The 20,187-nt window shown below is 39.0% G+C and overlaps 1 protein-coding gene across 3 annotated transcripts in view; it reads right to left on the reverse strand.

Moving 5' to 3' along the window:
• The window catches only part of fam13a (family with sequence similarity 13 member A), a 72,601-nt gene that overhangs the window by 31,321 nt on the left and 21,093 nt on the right, over positions 1-20,187 (reverse strand). For all 3 annotated transcript variants that reach the window (XM_050043401.1, XM_050043402.1, XM_050043403.1), the window contains 4 exons: positions 18,120-18,209; positions 17,211-17,297; positions 11,868-12,100; positions 4,139-4,180 (listed from right to left, as the gene is read on the reverse strand). In XM_050043401.1, the coding sequence (XP_049899358.1) occupies positions 4,139-4,180; positions 11,868-12,100; positions 17,211-17,297; positions 18,120-18,209 (452 nt within the window). The remainder of the gene's footprint in view (positions 1-4,138; positions 4,181-11,867; positions 12,101-17,210; positions 17,298-18,119; positions 18,210-20,187) is intronic.

Consider the following 20,187-nt stretch of genomic DNA (forward strand, 5'->3'; position numbering starts at 1 on the left):
TCACTCAGGACCTTCTAATTAAGGAAACTGCTCCACAAATAATAGTAAGAACTAAATAATATGTTTCAGTAATTGTGTCTGTGTTGGGGTTTTAAAGTCAAGTGTTCTTTACGGCATAAAAAGCAAGGAGGAAACAACTCCAAAGCCCTAAAGCAGTAGCTTATACCAGTTAAAGCCTCCACACTGTGTACCCAGGGGCGTCCATTCAGGTAATCCAGTATTACACCACAGTCAGATATTAGCCAGGACCTTTAGAGTCTTTGGTCAACACACACACAGAAGAAAATTATGCTGATCTATGATCCTTTTTGACTGGGCTAAGGTTAAGCTCCCATGTGGCAGCCTGAGAGTCTTTGTGTGTGAAGGAATGCAAGTAGCCCTCAGCAGAGGGAGAGAAAGTCCGTATGGTATGTGTGTGCATATGTGACAAAGTACAAGTAGGCCATTGAGTTAGTCATTGGTGAACGTGAGCGAGAGCAGTGAATGGGAGTTAGACAGAGAAAGTGACAACAAACACTCGTCTTAGTCATTCACAGATGTCAGAGCGTGGCTGCAACAAATGACATCACTATCACTACTAATTTGTTTTTCTAGTTAATTGATTGACCTTTTAGTGTATAAAAAAGCCCAAGACAACATCTTCAAAGAGCTTCCTTTGCCCAACCAACAGCCCAAATCTCACAGACGTTAAGTTTACAATGACACAAAACAGAGAAATGCAGCAAATCTTCACATTTGAAAAATTAAGCAAACATTTAGCTGAGCACGTTGGTCTGGTCTGAAATATCCCAACAACTATTGGCTTTGTTACAATACTTCTGTATTTTTGGAGTATTGTACTTCACTTGACTTTTTCTATTTCTGTCCACTTTCACTTTTACTTCACTAATTTACAAAGATAAAATGTATACTTTTACTTTACACATTTTCCCTGAGCATCTTTATTACTTTGTTACTACAAAATAAAATCGGAAGGTTAGGTAAATCAGTGGTTGCAGCTTGAAACTTAGATCATAGGTTAATCACATAAGGGCAAGTGCAAGCAAGGGCTCTCAAAGCAGCAGCTAAGTTTCGATTTCCAGTGAAGCCAAGGCTGCATGTCAGATCAGATGCTACATGCTGGTTACAGCATTTCACTCAACAATGAGACAAACTTCATGATGGAAGCAGAAAATGGCGTCCCACGGCAGTTGTCAAGAAGTTGTCATGAAGACCTTGTTTATCTTCAGGTGTAATGTTTGCCCCATTTTGAAGGTTGTATTCACATTAAGGAGAAATGACCTTAATAATCTTCAGAATTCTAAGTGCTTGCTCACTTACTTGTACTTTTACTTTCAGTGCTTAAATTACATTTAGTATGATACCTAAGTACAGTAAATATCAGATACTTTAAGACTTTAACTCCAGTAATATTAATAGGTGACTTTAACTTCTGTTAAAGTAATTTTCTGGTAAAATACCTGTACTTTTACTTAAGTATGGCATTCAGGTATCTACAACTGGCCTCAGCTGTACCTTTTGTTTACGCTAACTAACAAATGTGAGCATGTTAAAAGAATGCTTCACCCGCAAAATGACCATTTGTCTATCAGCAACTCATCGTGTGTCACCTTGAATTTGTGAAGAAAACTGTTTTTCTCCCATGCCTCTACACAGTGAAGAATAAAAAAAAAATCAAACATTCCTCACAAATTAAAGTTAACTGGCAAAACTGTGTCAAAACATCCATTCACAAACTCACACAATTCCTACAGTATGATCTAAGCCTCATTTATCCAGTCGAATGCTCAGTACTTCCCAAACACATGCATATTTGCTAACATGTTATAAAACACTTAGGCCTATGAGTAGCGCGCCCTGAGTGTGCCTTAGCATGCGCAGAGTTCAAACACATGCCACCCATTGCCAGGCACACTACATGATGTGCATGAGACTGTACTGACGTGTTTTAAACCCTAATGTTAAGCGAAATGCATGTGTTTAGGAAGTACTGAGCATACGACTGAATAAATGAGACTTGGATTATACTGCAGGAGTTGTGTGGGAGTTTGTATACAGATGTTTTGATACAGTTGTGCGGTCCTCTTTTACTTGAATTCATGAAGGATGTTCAGCTTTTTTGTATTCTTTGTTCACGTTGGGGCATGCGAGAAAAGTTTTCTTCAGGAATTCAAGGTAACATGCAGTGACTGACAAACAAATGGTCATTTTGTAGGTGACATATTCCTTTAAGATAAACTAAGACGAAGAAAATGTTAACATCAGCAAATTAACACTGTCTTCATGATTATGTTAAGCTGCCAGTATGCTTCTTCAGAAGTTTTCCAGAGGATTTGATTACTTTCGGACCCCCCCAATCCCACCATTTTCCAACATTGTGTGTCCAACCATTTCTGTAACTGTAACTAAAGCAGCCACGATTTGAATTTCTCTTTCAAGCTATTTTTTAAAAAAAATGTTTGAAACAACTATTTTGGTCACTCTTCGTGTGAAAACGTGTAAAACTATGAGAGACTGTCCAATGGGATCATGAATGAAACATGAATAAACATCAAAGTGAACACAATAACCGTACGTCCTAACCTTCACGTCCTCTCAACATGTCAACTATACCCACAGAGTTCAAATATAAACTATTTTCAATCAAAAGAAAAAGTTTTATAGACATTTTCAATACATATGTGTACAGCGTCCATACACTGGGTAGACAAAGGTGTACATACATGGTTACTGTATTCCTTTATATCATATACACATGTATGCATACTTCCTGTGTTCCTGCATATACCATATAATGAGTTACAGAGACCTGTGAATGAATGGAATTTAAATTGGATGTTATGTGACTTGCAAAATGTGAGTAGTGTTGTAAAATGCCATCTCCAAGTTTACTACTGACTATGCTGAGTACAGAGATTAATACATACAAAGAGATTATATTATATATCCAATACCACAGTTCAACAGGTTACAGTTATGTATTATATTGTACACATAATGTACTCAGCTGACCCTACGACTGACCACATGTCTGGGACTTGGATTAGAGTAACAGTTGGGACCTTTGACCTCCCGTCATGGAAAAAAAAGGATTTGTGTTTTATCACATTATCACCAAGGGACAAGATGTTCTAGTCAAAATTTATGCAAAGGTTTTTTTTGTTGTTGTTTTTGGTTATATCCATGTTTGCTACTGCTACACAACAAAGATATTGAAGTACATGTTACCTGCAACAAGATTTAATCAGACTGTGGGTTTCTAATTCATATAAAATATGAATCATGAAGTGCTTTTAAAGTTGTGCAGCATTCTTCTTTGTCAGCTGTGTGCGTTACACTAGTTCCTCTAACAATTATCCTGTGTTTTAGGGAAAAGCAATGCTAAAAAATGCATACAAACAGCCGCTGTGCAGCCATATCAGCTCTGAGGTCATGTCAGCAAACAACACAAAATGTGCCAACTCCAAATGACTAACTGAGGAAGCAGCCGTTGACACAGCCAGACAATCTGCTGAGGTTTAGGGCTTTAGGTCAACACACACTGAGGGCTAAATGGGAAACAATGACAGTAGGGTCATTGATGATTAACAGCTGACCATCACGTAGATGTGGTCAGGCTGTGCTGCGACGTTTCCACTTGCACGTTCAAAAACATTTACTGTATGTTGGATACATACTGTAATTTCATTCACTTGTAATAGGCTCATTTTTACTCAAAAGACTGTGTTTCACTTTAGCATTAATGACAGAAAGGTATTAGATTCAGTAATATTGGTTTGATGAAGAGCTGCAACTAAATATTTTCATTATGAATTAATCTCCTAAATATTTTAATAAATGGCTTAACATACTGACCCTGCTCTTAAACATCACATCATTCTGTGTGTTCACCCAGATGTGTCTTTTCCTTGGGCGGTGAGTCTTTAACATGTGCTGCGTCTGTGTCTCCGCCACAATAACCAAAACAGTGGTGAGCAAACTGTTGCATGTGCACGCCGCCCTGCTTTCTCTCTAACCGATGGTTCCATTGTTTCCAATGATAATGCACTAAGGCAGCACACTTCCCCCACTCCTCCAGCCCAAAACAACACACTCACCAAGTTCTGCCAGCTTCCTAGTGCAAAGAGAGAACGCCTACCTCATGTAGAAAGGAGATATCGGCCTCTCTTCATCTTGAGAGCTGAAATATGAAAACAAACACACATGATTAATTGGCCTGCAGAATGTGGCTATGAGGTGCTACGGCATAAAAACATTAACCCCCCGACCCCCATCACTACATGTCACTGGGGCTGAAAATAGGAGCATAAGGCTGGCTTTTGTCTGCAGAATAATAGCCATGCAGTGCAACAGATCAGTGCCTTTGTGGAACTTGTCTCTGGTAATTATTATGAACCAAAAGAGAAATGGGTGCTGCTCTAGAATATAGGCTGGCTGCTGCCTCTGGATGTATGCCAGCGACACATGATGAAATTATGCAACGATAAGAGGAACTCGGTGTTGGCACTGATTGAGGTTGCTCAACATTTTCATATCCTGGCGCTTACAAGCTGAAAATTTCATAATCACCTAGTGTTGTTTGCCTAAGCGGAGCTGAATACTGTGTTATCTTCTCTAAAGTCAAAGCAGGAAGAAAAACACTGCAACCAAACCTGAAATATCTGACCTTGTAACACCTTGAGGTTAGACCAATTTATTGATGTTTTTGCCACTATGTGACAACTAAACTTTATGTCAAAGGGTGACTCCAGTATTTTCCAACCTGGGCCCTGTTTTCTCATGTTTTGTGTCTAAGTGACTCATGGGTACAACAATTTTTGAAACTGGTCCAGTGCTGTGGCCAATAGACACGAAACAGGCTACAATGTGACCACTTGGAGCAGGTGCACCCCTAAATTTACACATTTAAAGTGCTTGTTTTTGCCACTGACAGGCTCAGAAAGTAATTATGAGTGTCTTACATCATTATGGAAAGAAACCTACAGAAAAATATAACAATTTTCCATGCTTTTTTCCTTCTTCTGTCTCGCTAAAGGAGAAGCCTTGTTCTGAAATCTCACAGATTTTTTTCACGTTGGCAAAATGTGATAGACATTGAAATTCTTTTAAATACGAGTAAGATATGCTTTCTGTACTCCAACACAACAAACTAATACCAGCAATCCTCTCTCCAGCTCTCACTCATGCTTCCACCTTTATTGTCCTGCAACAAGTCACCTCTCATGGGATTTCAGAACGAGACTTTGCGTTAGCGAGACCTGAACACAACACAGAATGGAACAAACAAATTTATGGATAAATGTTTAATTTCTCTGGACCCTTGTCCCGTAATGCTCATAACACACTCATAATAACAATCTGAACCTATTAGTGGCAAAAACAAGCACTTTTAATGGATGTAAATTGACATGGCGCACCTGCACCCAGTGTTTACACTGCAGCCTGTTTCATCGCTGCTGGCAGCAGCGGTTCAATACTGGACCAATTTCAAAAACTGTTGTTTTCATGAGTCACTTAGACACAAAAACATGGGAAAATAGGGACCAGGTTGAAAAATACCCTTAAAATGTATTTTTAAAACAGCAAGTCAACCAGATTTATAGTTTGTTGTCGGCTTTTAAAGGTCCAGTGTGTAGGATTTAGGGGGGAATGGAAAATGATAGAATAAGTATGTTTTCTTTAGTGTATAATCACCTGAAAATAAAAACTGTAAGCGAGTGAATTTTATTTGAACACCTGCGCTTCTTCTACTCTGACAAGTCAAAATGTCTGATGTGAAAATGGCCTATAGTTTCTCTGTAAAATACACAACAGGGAAACTATTGGTCGGTTTAAACTCCCAATGGAGCTTTTTTGTGGATGCTAACGTACAAGTGAACATGTGCTGGAAAAATTCTAACAATGCTCTCAATTTACAAATGCACAACAGAAAGGATGTGGGCAAAAGTTCAAGTTCAAAAATGTTGACAAACAAGGCACTGCATGAGTAACGTTTTTGACATTTCAACTGCTCAACTGAGTATTTATCGTTTGAGTCCAATGACATAACTGTGGTGGTAATTCGTCACAGTTTTCCAGTGTTTAAAAGAACAAAACAAAGCAAAGATGAATTACAAAAAACATTCAACAGAATAATTGATAATAAAAAGCCAGATGTTCTAAATAATGACATAATAGCTACCAGTAATAAATATCTCGAGAAAGATTTGTGTGCGTCTTACTCCCCCCGTAATCACATTTGGCTCAGCAGAAGCAAAGAGGAGCAGACAAATATATTGTTGATGTTCAACAGAGCAGCGAGAATATTCTGTTTTGCTGGTTTTTGTCTTTTTTCTTTCCCTCTTTAAGATATCAAATACCAAATTGAAACAGTTTCCAATATGAGATAACTGTGCCAATAAACATCAGTCTGATTTTAGGTTGTAAACAGCAGTCTCAGATGTTCTCAAACACAGAAAGAAAGCTGTTATTGAGTGGAGTTATTCGGTGAATGTTTGTGCTTTGGTACGTGACGTGCCTTCATGTGGCTTACAGTAAAAGGGGCAGGCGTGTTGAGGGGAGGGGAGACCACTTTGGTCATTCAGCCAGCACCTCTACAAGTTCAAAACAATGGATTTAGGTTTCAAGTCAGACAGGAATCAAAATGGGCCAAAGTTCGTTGAACTCAAAAAACCTTCTGAAATCACACAATGCACAGGAAATGTGCACGTGTTCTTTCAGCCATCTTTTAGGGGCACTTTTAGGGGTAGATTTAGTTCACCACAAACACCTTCACATTATTTCAGAGCCTCAGAGGCGAATGTTTTTTCACCCCACACCCACGTTCTTAACTGGTGTTACACAGTCTGGCAAGCGTATTAAAATAATATGTGCCGTCACTGCCGCTGTGAATTGCAAAAGCGGAAATCCTGCTTACCCACTACCTTAGTGAGGGGATAACAGAAAGCTTTGTAGGGGCATTCGGAGAAGGCCTGATCCCTCTGGGGCCAACGGAAAACTACCAATGACAAGTTGGTCACTCTGGTCATTTTTAAAAATGTGTAGACAAAGGTAGTCTGGTTGAGCGGATGCTGGTCACTTGAATAATCTGCCAGTAAATTTTGGCAGGGCCTCTCTCCTTCCGCCCTGTCGTGCTGTACCTTTTCCAAAATCCCTCTGCAACACGCAACAACACTCACTGAAGTCTAAAGTTCTCATTAAATCTCAGATGTGAAAACACTTTTAACAACTCTATTTTGGAGGTGTCGTCACTACGACTTTGCCTCAGTGCTGCATATTGCAGTTGTGATGACTTGATTAATCATCAATCAATTTTTACACGATTTTTATTCAAAAATAGGTTGGGTGAAGCTATTCTTTGAGCTGGTGCTGCAAAACAAATGGTAAGCATGGAGCTCTCGGCTTTCTGTTTAGCCTCCAGTCCATTCAGGACCCTCAAACTATCAGCTTTTAGTTGAGTCCTGGACATTCTTAAAATACCTCAGATCACAAACTGTGTGGTGGTCAGGGCCTAGACTATTTGTTGGATATGCCTGGCGAAGCTGTACTTGGTATATATGCTTATTCTGTCAGAGAAAATGGCCTTAAACAACACAGAGAAACAATGCTTCAGGATTTAAACTAAGGCAAAGCTAGACCTGCAAGAGTCTAACGATTTACTGATGAATTATGATCTGTTCTCACATACATCTTGTTTTGTGTCAAGTCTATATATTGCGACCACTACCTTTGCTGCACCTCACTGATGTTAAAAGCAAAATGACCCATACTTGACTTCAAAGCCCAGTTCAGACCAAAGATTTGCCAGGAGACGAGCTGAAACAAACAACTACTTGCAAGACGTTGGTCTGCAACATCTTAAAACCTGCCAGTTCAATGCAACTAGATGAGATGATGTATCATCTCTATGCGACAACTCTCTGTACTTTCGTTCTGGTTTTCAGCTTTTCAGGCTTATCTTGTGGTGGAATATAATTTGTAGCTTCTTAAAATATGAATGAGGATAGTGATAGTGAGATACTGACTACAGTTACATTTGTAGTAGTTATGAAACAGTGAAAAACAGAAACAAAACGAGCATCAGATGGACTGTATTCATAACAAAAAGGCCACAATAATATAAATAACCAACACCAATTAAACAGCAGCAGCGGCCCACTGTCCGACACCAGCACACTGTGAGGACATAAACAGAGGACTTGGCAGGGGCTAAGCACCTGCCGCAGCAAGCGAAAATGCCATCTGCGGTCATTTTGACTTGACCAGCAGACCTCACTACAAGCCGACTGGCTGTTGAAACAGGTGATGTACCTGACGTTCTAAAACCTGCCAGCGATTTGACCAGCTGAGCTGTAGGTGACACCATCAGCCAGCTTGAGTTGAGCTCAGACCGGCCAGTTCAGACCGCTGCAACGTTCTAAAACGGTTTCTTCTCTGCACTAATCATTGCTCTGAAGTGAACTTAAGGAATACCAGTGAGATGAGTTTACAGACGTGATATGGATCTGTTATTTTAAATAATTCACATTGTTAGAAAATATTGAATAGTGTCCATCTGAGAAGCTAAGCATTTTTTGGCATTTATGCTTGAAACGTTAGCTCAATGGTTATTAAAATTGTTGCCAATTAATTTTCTGATATCAACTAATTGGGTAATAGCACAAGCAAAAAAACATAGATGATTTTGACTACTGACTTGAGAGCACCTGCGGTCATCTTTTTTCCCTCACCATCAGACCAGGTATCTGACTTTCTGTCAGGTCTATCACTGAAACTTGATGAAGCATCAAACTTAGCATCTAGAACAGCATCTTTGAGGAAATTTGCCACTTATCAAAGAGGCCTCAGCTCTCTCTACTGGTGAGGAGAGTCAGGCATGAGAAAATTGAAGAAGCCTCTTGGATGACCTTTGATATCCTGTGACCTGGTTGACTGAGACTTTTCAAATGCCTAAAATCTCTCTATGATTAAGGGTCAATGTCTTCTATAAGATTTAAAGAAAAGTACAGGAAAACCAGTCTGATCCAGCCAGCAGGTTCCCTCTGTAAATATGTGCTGTCAGGCTTTCAGGCTGATGAATGACACTTCCTGACAGACAGCCAACAATGCCCTTACACCCACAGGGAACCTGCACTCACACCACACTGCAATGTTCCTCACCCCCACCTATATCCAATGGGCTTCTAAGAAACCTAATGGTTACATCACAAGATTTAGCGAACCATGGCAACTCCACACAAAAGCCAGTATGCATCCCCTACATGTAACTACGCAATGCTGAGAACAGAATAAGTTCACATGATGCTGCTATGTTGGCTCATGTGACCTGTGTGGTGAGCGAGGCTGGTGTCGTATTTCAAGTGCAGGTGAGAGCATTGTGGCACATAGTATTACTGGATTACTGAATTTGATAGAGAGGAGGCAAAGTGTTAACATGTTAACCACAGTCAGATTTAGGACCCGTGCTCTGCTACAGTAGAGCGGTCACAGCTTTGACACACGAGAGTATCTAAAAGTGAAGCTACTAATAGGAATCCCTGAGAATGATGATTTGATTGCCAGCCGGTGCTGGATGTGACCAGAGCGAGCAGTGTCCCTTAGGACAGAAGTAGTTCCTGGAAAGAAGGGTGCATGTGTCAAATCTAGTACACTTCTCATCAGATACATTTCAATTGCTTCTTTACCACCAACAAGGTGTGAACATACTTCCCAAATTTTTGAGTTCATATTCAATATCAGAAAATTAATAAAAGGTATATATCTATGAAGAAACACATTTTAATTAGAATACAGCATGTTGGGGAAAAAGTAGTTCCTTCACTTTGTCATTCTGGATTTGTTGAATTCACTTGTGGCCTGTGCTGTGTGTGCTGCACTCTGCTGACACAGATTTGTCTCACACATACATACAGTATGTATATCACTGTATGGAAAGTGAGAGCAAGCTGACAAGTCGGCACGAGAGCCTCCACAGATATTAAAACACTTATGGAAAATTATCATATATTTGCCATGGCTTTATGTGTCAAATTCACAGCTACTGAAACTATGTTTTTCACTCAAAAACGTTTGCATTAAAGATGGTAAAGTCATTTTATGCTTTTTGCACACTGCCGGTGTCTATTTGTAAATACCAGAGAGCTGACGCACTTCGCTGGGGTCCCCTGTCACGCTGTCTGTACTTCAGTCACCCGATGCGACCTGACAAGAAGGATTTCAGGGTGTGGGGAAAATCCACCCGCAGATTTATTGGTATCCTGGCATGGTGAGGAAAGCTGTTACCACCTTGAAGTATTACATTTGCCACTTAATGTAGACACAAACATCTGCTGCATTAAGAGACCATGGTTACACTTGTTGAGTTCGCAAATTTTAGGTCGCACATGCAATACTGTTTATTATCTTGGGGATAAAAAGCAAAGAAAAACTTAATAAGGTCGACTTTTTCAAACACACAGCCTAAAAAGTATTTGATTTTTGATAGATAATGTAAACCTGCTATTATCAATAAAACTAGAAAAAAAGTATTACATATTCTAAGATAAAAATACAATCCACAAAACCTGTAATGCAAATTATATTTTAGTATCTATTATTTTCATTCATTTAATAATAAAAAATACATGAGCAGGTGCTGTGAGATTTGAAATTCAGTACCTAGGTATGTGAGAGCACACCACTGGTTGTGTCATACTAAACTTTTATGTAATGTGTTTATGGATCTGGTGCTGACATGGTTTTAAACCCTGATTAATGTCAAACTAAAGGTCAGCAGTTTGTCCTCCAAGCCGTAATAGAGGCCAAAACAGCGTCATCATTTCTCACCTTCTACATCACACATGACATTTTGTCCTTTGCTCCACATTATACTTTATAGTTTTTCCACTGCGACAGATTCTACGTATGCCTTATCTTTAAGTGGTTACACTAAACGTCACTATATTTCAAACACAGGAGGCAAAATCACTGAAAACATACACAGTGGATAAACTCTGGATATGGAGTGTGTGAGAAGAGGTTTGAAACAGTGCGCCAGTAAGATTTTCAGCCAAACAGTGCAGGTGTGTTCACAGCCCAGGCTAATGCTAACCTAAACTCCCGGTTAAAGCAGCAAGAGCCCCAACAACAGACACAGCTGTAGTCTTGCTATTCCAGGACCGGGGACACTCAACACCAAGTGGTTCCAGTTTCAGCTTCTTATAATAGGCTTGTTTGCATGCCAAAGAAGCATTGCCACCAGGCTTGGACTTTAGATCCTTGATCACTGTCAAGATTCTTCATCCTCACACTCAACTGACAGCACATCACCTACGCAAACAGTAGTCATTACCTATTTACCATCACTACAATCCCGCACTAGTTTTCCACATTAAAATTAAAATGGACATCACAAATTTAAAACAGAAATTGTTCAATAGTTTAATGTTATGTACGTAGCAGTGAAGTTTTATTTTGTGTTATATAACCGTAAGTTTTATTTTACAGCGGTGCTAAGTGATCACATCTACAGACTGTGATCCTGATGAACTGCTAGAGAACTGACTGTATTTCACAGAGTAAGTGAATTCTGTTTGTGGCGCATGGAGGATACCTAAAGTGCACATAAAGAGTCTATAAATAGTAATCTCTGACTAAACTCTGCAATGAATTTAATTTCCAGTGATGTAACTCAGAACATGTGTCTGAAATTGTCGGTTAATCTCTGTAGATTTCTGAACGTCCACCATTAATACGGCTCTAAGCTCTAGTTTTAAAACAAAATGGATCATAAAATAATTTCTGTAAAATTACTATTATCCCATTTCTGCAACTTACAAAAAACATTTGACACAGACACAGGTGCATGCTCTCTGACCATACACACTGACCTGCTGATGGCATCCATGCTGCCAGAGGGGCTAATATCGCGCTCGCTGAGTGGCGAAGCAGCATCTGCAGTGTCTTGGTGAGCTGTCTCCATCGGCTCTGGACTGGGACTTCTAAGCTCTGAGGCTAGCGGCAAAATTATTGGTATGGTGTGGGACCTTGCATGGGGCAGCCCAGCAGAGCGGCTGGGCTGAGGGATGACTTGAGTCATCCCGTCACTCTTCCCTTTCTTCACCTATTTCGCAGAGAGAAAGAAAGAGAGATGCAAACAACAGGTGAGTCTCGTGACAGGAAATATGAGACAGCACGAGAGGTACGTGATACACAAGTGCGAACATTTTGGCACAATCAAGACACACGTACAGAGTAACACACTGGAGCTTTCAGCCCTTTCTCAGGTTACTATAAAACATTTGAAGATCTCCTGAGGTGAAGTATGGAGCAATAAAAGACCCACAAAGGGAGAGGGGAGAAAAGGTTAGCCTGTAAAGCTGTAAGGTTAGACTGATGTTTGTCTTACCGTGCTGACCCTGAGTGGGTATAAACAGCGTGAACCGCCGACTGTAGTGTAGGAGAAGAACCTTAACCTAATTACAGCCACACTGTGAGTACCCTTCTGCATTTTTTTTTACTGAGTCTCAACCAAGGACGCCTGGGAGAAGTGTTAAAGAATGTGTCACAGAGCTTTCTCTTAGTATATATGGAGAGGACTCGTATGCCTGCTAATGAACACTGGGGCCAAATAGCCTGCTCGCTGTGGTAAACAGAGTATGAAATGGGTCTGACGCCAGAGGCTTAATATTGATAATGGTCAAAAACACCCACTGCTAAAAGAGGCCTGGCTCTGGATAAACGCCTGTCGGTTGAATTAAAAGGCCTACTTTGTTTTTTCTTTGCACCAATTATCAGCAGAACATTTCCATTTGGGTTTGTACTTAATGGGTTGTTTTAAAATCTATGGATGCTGCCTCCATTTAGTCAGTGGTGCAGTTAATGGGTGAATCTTTATAATTAGCTCCACAAGCTTCTTCAGCTAGACCTGGTATGGATTTTGCCCCTCGGGGCTTTGAAATTGATTTAGCTAAATTTGTCATCCACAGAAAACCACATAGCAGGAAAAGGAAGGAAAAAGGGGAAAAATTAATGTGGAAATTAGCTTGTTTATTTTCATCCTAAAATCCAGGTGGAATATGATTGATTACATAAGCAAACTGAGGACATTTCAGAATAAATAAAATATTCATTTATGGTGCACACGTTGTCAATACATGTTGACATTTAATCTAACTAGGGATTGTTTTGGATTATTTTCCATTTACATTTCCCTCTATATTGTCACGGACTCAACCATAATGTTAAGACGGAAGAAGGTGTGTGTTTAATTTTATTTTTTTCTAACTTTTTATTTTATTTTTATTATGATTTATTTTTTATTATTTATTTATTTTATTTTATTTTATTTTTTGTAGGACTGTCGGGGTTGGGGTGGGGGTGGTGGGGATGTATAAAAGAAAAAGAAAGAAAAAAATCTTGTCTATGTTTACAAAATTTCAGTGTACTATACTTATAAGATGACTAAATAAATCTGTTTAAAAAAATCCAGGTGCAAAATACATACCATAATATACAATCTATACATAATAAATATAAAAGTGTACACTAAACTGTTCAATATCCACACTCCATATGTACTATAACGTTAGTTCAACCATCTCAGCCTGTATATTTATTATAATTTGCTTTTTTACTGTTTACAATCATCAGTCATCACTCAGGCATAATATCACTATGTCTTAAACTGTGTAACATATATACTTCCTGTGTGTAATAATGTGACTGCGACTGTTTACTTATTATATTACTTTGTGTTTTCTACTGATGCTTCTTGTTTTGCACTGTCCCCTTTGATGCTGTAATGGTGCTGATTTTCCCACTGTGGGACTAATAAAGGATTTTCCAAAAAAAGGGTGTTGTGATAATGAACTACAGCAGTGTTGGTGAGATGGATGGTTAATTTATGTAGTTGGGGTGTTCCAATTATGCGTTTTGTCTGTTGTGCTTTTGTTTTTGTATAACTATTTTACTTTACAGGAAAAATCTATAAAAACTTTATCAAACAAATCTGATCAGTGACAAATGCAAGCTACTTCGCAACAAATTTAGAGTCCTCAATGCATCCATTTCCCACCAGTTTCTTTATAAAATTTAAAGTAGACTAACACTACTTGTTTCATTCCTGTCATCTGGCACTGTGAGTGCTAAATTTCCGTATTACGTCTGAGCAAAGCATGATGGTAGTTATGGTGAGTTCAAAGCTAATTTGAGTCCACTATGAAGGGTATAATATTTCTCACTTGATACACACACACACTACAAAATAACATGAATGACGTAGTGTGTCTACAATCATTCACTAGAGTGTATATACTGGCTATACACTAAACAGTGAATGATTTCAGACACAGTCATGGAAACTCCAAACAGACATAGCTAAAAATCAAACTGCAGGTCAGTAAATGTTAACCACTGACCCGTCATGCCGCCTCCTGTCCTGCTTCTCAGTTTCTGCCTATGCATAAAAAAGAGCTCAAACAGAGCAACAACAAGTGGGAGCTAAATAGGCCAGATGGCAAAGAAGCCTGACAGACCAAAATGAGGATATGACCTGGTTTCTAAATCATGGATTAACTAATAATTTGAAGGTTTGTGGCTAAATTCTCAAAAGACTGCCAAATAAAATATTTAGAACTTTTACTGGCGGTTGTAGCTGGCCTTTAAATGACACATACCCCTGTAAACCAATCTCTGTTCACTGGCTGGTGACAGATCATTCAAAGTGTCTTTGCAATATGATCCATACCTGTTCCTGCTTGCACGACTACTTTCCCCATTGTTTTCAAAACAGTGGTTGTTTATATAAGCAGTAGTATAAGCTTACATTCTGAAAAAAATATTCAAATATATTTGTGGTCCTCCCATAGCTACAGGTGGCTTTCTTTCAATGCTGTATTTATTCAACAACAAGGAATAATATAATACTAATCTACCCATAATAACTGTGCACAGTTTGGAGTCCAAAGCTCATGTATGGACATAAACATCTCTGTGTTCAACAAAACACAAATTACCGTCATAAAAAAAAACAGGTACAGCAGGCATGCTCCAGGCTTTCTAATATAAGTGTGCGTGGGTGTGTCTGTTGGCCTAAGGCTGATAATACAGTAACACTTGTAGACCTATTTCACCTTTGCCTCGCAGCACCGCAGTGCCAAACAAACAGTGTAGCTCTGACAGCGTGTGAGTGGCGATCAGTCTAAAACGTATACTTTTAACTGTATCTTTAGTTGCAATTACCGAGGCCAAATCTGTGCAAAGTCTGGCCTTGAGAGTGAAGCAGATTTTATAGAGGAGGAGTGTTTGGTAAATGCAGCTGTAAAAGTTAATATTTATAGTGATGATGAATGACTTGATAAATTATTAAGAAGGTCAAGCATTTTTCAGCAAATGATGCTTTCATTTTCATATGAAGTGAAGAGACAGTATTGGTGTCAGCTGTAGCTATATGAAACAGCAGTTAATGGGTTTAGTTTTTCAAAATGTCCCGAACAAGACAAACTCCTAATATTGTTCTATTAGTTTACTGCTGATTGCTACATCACTGACTTACTAACCCCTTCCTGAGCCTGAATACTGCCTGAGATCCTCTCGTAGAGGTCTGTTAGATATTCCTAGGTCAAGGCTAAAAACCAGAGGAGACAGAGCCTTTGGAGTCACGGCCCAATGACTCTGGAATGACCTGCTGGAGGAGGAGCAGGCAGGCTAGCTCTGTTTCGGCTTTCAAATCTCTCTTTCATCTATTATTTATCTGGTAATTTCTCTTGTTGTTATGTCTCGGTAAAGTGCTGTTTAACTTCTTTCTGAAAAGTGCTATATAAATAGAATGATTGTTGTTACATCCACCATTTTGTCAGACCTTGTCCACACAAGCATCTCCTACTCCCCTAATGTCCTTGTTGGGGCACTTCTCTTTTTATTACAGCTGCTGTTATGATTATTGACTTGTGATTTAGTACAATTTAGTTTCTCTGTGATCAATGTACTGCTAACCATGCTTACCATCATACAAGCTATCTGGAACTAATGTATTGCTAATGTAACATTCAAGTTAAGTTAACTACTGAATTGAATTACTGGGCTAACTGATGAGTATCTATTTGTTTTACCACCCATGAGAACTTAATGTTGATCTTTCAGTGGTGATGCAGCAGTCTATACTTTTGTGAATCCAGTTTCCTTTATCCTACTAACTAACTTATTTTAACAGTACTTTTAGTCCGTCATTAAATTTGTGTCCAAAACAGTTTCACAGTTTCACACTTGCTTTCAGTAGAAACCTCAAAGGATCTCTGCTGCCATCAACCTTTAGTGCAAGTGTGTTTAGCTTGGTGAATAGCTGTGCACCTACACACATAGTAAAAGCAGCAGAGATAGTGTTACAGTCTTGGTTAAAAGGTTGAAGTAACTACAGGTATTTAAATGCATGCTTAAGGTTTAGTTACATACAGCTATGCTTATAGCAAAGCTCTTTCACTGAGGCAGTGAGGGAAACAAACATCCTTCAGCAGCGGACATTTTAACCCTCCTGAGCTTATCTTGCTGTCAGTCAGCATTTCTTTTATCTCTGCAGTGACACTGGTCTTGATATGTTCACTGCATTTATGGCATCAGAGCATTGTTTACAACTGCAGTTGAAAGAACCACAGCGAGATAATATCCGTTGTTGTTGTCAAACTGAAGCCGAACTCATAAAAATTACTCATTGCTTTATCACATATACACACGTGAATGAATACAGTATTTACCTTGTTAAATGTAGCTCTCATATTGACCTTGATAAAAATAACAATAATAATGAAGCCAGAGCTCCATTACTATGTGGACAAACAGGAAATTTCTGAGCCTTAATTATAATTAAATTCATGCCCCAATGCCGCTTTAATGGCAGGGTCCATCTGTAATAATACCACAACACAGTTTGAATGGCATACCACAGCCCCTGTTTGTCTCTCGCTGCATATAAGTGTGTTGTTGTTTCCTGCAGCAGATTGCCTTTATCAAATCACGTCATGTGACCAGGCATCGAGGCCACATGCATCAGAGGCTGTCTGCAAGATGACCTCAGGCTAATCAGCAGCACCAAGGCAATGCAGCAGATAAGAAAGCAGGAAGTATTTATGGGAAAGAGTGAGAAATATAGACAGTCGTAAACTGTTAGGCCATCCCCTGTATACAACCACAATTAATCACAGCACTTAATGACGGTATCAAACTGTCATTTTCTGTACCTTCTTTTTCCTTTGCCTCGCCTTTGGAGTGTTGGTGGAGGATTTGTTCAGAATCTCTGCATTTGGTGGTGGGGTTTTTTGTCCAGCCTTGGAAAAAGTAAGAAGAGAAAATGCAAAATAAAGAGATCAAGATTTCAAATACAAAGAAACATTACTTTTACAACAGTACAAAGGCAGTTAAAGGTCCAGTGTGTAGGATTTAGGGGGATATATTGACATAAATGGAATATAATATTCATGACTATGTTTTCCTCAGTGTATAACTGAGTAACCTGCATGTCTTTGAATTGTGGAAGGAAGCTCAAGTACCCAGAGAAAACTCTAACTCTACTTAGTGTAAATGCGACACTAACAATACAATAGCTCCTGCAGTGCACTTGATGTTTTCTCTAGAAGAGACGAACCTTTTTCATAGTATTAGCAAGTGTAAATGCAAATCTGAAAAGTGCTTCTTCTAAAGACTCCTATCCTGAGAACAAATGATAATTTTTAGTAGTATTATCAGTAGCATATTATTATTATAAAGGTCATCATCTATTTGCACTGAGTGACCCAATTACCATTGTCGTCAGTAAGCACGAGTCAGCTGACACTGATAACATCTTTAAAGCTCACAGAAACCTACACAGACGCACACAGAAATGGCTTTGGTGCTGGGAAACAGCTTTTCCAAAACATGCCCATGTTATGTTAATCACGTCACACAGATCACATGGGTGGTGTTAAAAAGGACTATGTGAGGGAATTTGAATGGCTCATGCAAGTTTGACCCGGGAATGTCACGCATAAACAAGCACGCTGCATTTCACAGCACACAGACTCAGACAAAGACTTCCATGACAGGTACACCGAGGAGTATTAACACATACACAAAGATGCACACATGCTGTTGTAAAGATGATCACACACCTTTGTTGGAGAAGCCGGTGTTTGTGTGTCTGCATTGAGGTGGCTGGGTGACCTCTTTGTGCCTGCATCTGTCATGTGTGCCTCCTGAGACTAGAAAGAGGACAGAAGAAGATGGTCACAATTGTAATACACATCTAACATACAGTAGAGTAAAAAAAGGAGCAACAGATCATGTTTAACAGAGGCCAGGAAGCTTTGTCCTCTTATAACTGTGGCATAAACAGTGGCTATGACACATGAGGGAGTCATTTTAGAGGAACTCTTGGGTATGTGTGCTCTGCTTTTGCTTGTCTTCTGTGAGCCTTCACAACAGGGTTCAGAATAGATTTTAACAGGTTGACAATCTGCATCCACAAACACATACACTAACATAAACACTTTCTTGCTCTCCTGCTGCTCATGAGCATTTTGTGACCGAGAGAAAAGGCAACACCGGAGATCACATGTGCTGCGTTCAAAGGCATTAATAGGAGGGTCAGGAGCCGAGGGGCCTAAGTAGGCAATGTGTGCCTGTGCATATGCACTAGTGTTTATGTGTGAGTGTGTGTGTGCATGTTTGTGTGTAAGACAATCTCATTCTGACAGAGGGTTTCCCATAGGTCAGCGGGGTCTCATGTGGCTGTGCCCTTACAGGTATTCACAACACAGCACAGACATTTGGAAATGTTATCTGCATAAAAATGACACCACATCTGCACTATGTCCAGTTTATTTTATAGCTACTAGGAATCTGGACGTTTGCATTTCATGAGCTCAGGTTGCATGTGATGATCACTTAATTTCTTGAATATTAACATCTTCAGCAGTTTTATTTTGCATGGTAAGCATAGTGTCACATGGGAACCTGACACTATGTTTGATGACGTTAAAAACGGTAGGAAGGGTACCCTGAGAGAAGAGGTGATAGGTCAAAGACACAGGGAGCTAAATCTCGATGGCATCAAATGGCCTGTGTCACGTTTCTTGCCAATAACACTGTCATCAATCAACTATCAAGACGTTTGCTATAGACTGTGGTGAAGGATGTCTTCCCAAAAGTGCCAAAGTTTTACAGTTCTGCATGTGAGATGATAGTTGATCATACTGCTGCTATACCCGAGCAGCAAATACTCCCTAAATTTCACTTTTTTTTACTGGACTGGAACAAAATTAAATTTATTGTGATTTTATGCACTGCCTTAGTGCATTTTGAATAAAAACAATGAAGTCTTAAGAATATGTCATGCAAACTAAGATGGTAAGTGTCTCTCTGTTGGCACTGTAACACTATAAAGCACACAGCTATGATTCTCTGACCTCTCTGTTATGTTCACATCAGGTCCCCCTGGGTGAAATATGCATAAATTAGATATTTTTACAGGGGCTGTAGATTGCATTAAAGACACTCACTTTTCCAAAGTATTGGGGAGATTTAGAAACATTTATGCTACATTGGTGGATAGTTTATAGGCTAATGTCAGTTCAACTGAACTATTTAAAAAAAAATAAAAAATTATATATATATATTTATATATATATATATATATATGTATTAAATACAATAAAGAAATTTTAAAAAATTAAATACAATAAAAGATTCATTATTTCAACCCACAAGAATTTTTTGGGGGGAGGAGTCATTGTCCAGGAATTTATAAATAAATTTAATTAATTAAGTGTACCTACTTTTGATGCTAAATAAACCAATAAAACCCTGAACAATACACAAAAAACACTTTCTTTTTTGCTTGAGTAAAAATTGCTGATTTTGAGACACACAGTTTTCAAAGAACTAACCCTCAATTTTGGAAATAAAAATTCAAAAAAAGAGAGATAGAGAAAACCTTCCTGGCTGCAACTCTGCTCTGCTCAACTCTCTCATAAAACAAGAAAAAAATGTACTGAAAATAAATAATAACCAAAATATATTTACACAACTGCTGCTTGGTTTGCTTCTCGCAGGCACATTTTCCTCAGCTAGCTACAGATGCAGCAGCAAGATGCCGCCAGGAAAACCAGCAGACCAGTTAAACTAGCTAATCAATAAAGACATCAGCCATCGAAGCAGCAAATATAAATCAACATCCAG

This window comes from Epinephelus moara, chromosome 5, assembly GCF_006386435.1.
Source record: "Epinephelus moara isolate mb chromosome 5, YSFRI_EMoa_1.0, whole genome shotgun sequence".
Lineage (NCBI taxonomy): Eukaryota > Metazoa > Chordata > Actinopteri > Perciformes > Serranidae > Epinephelus > Epinephelus moara.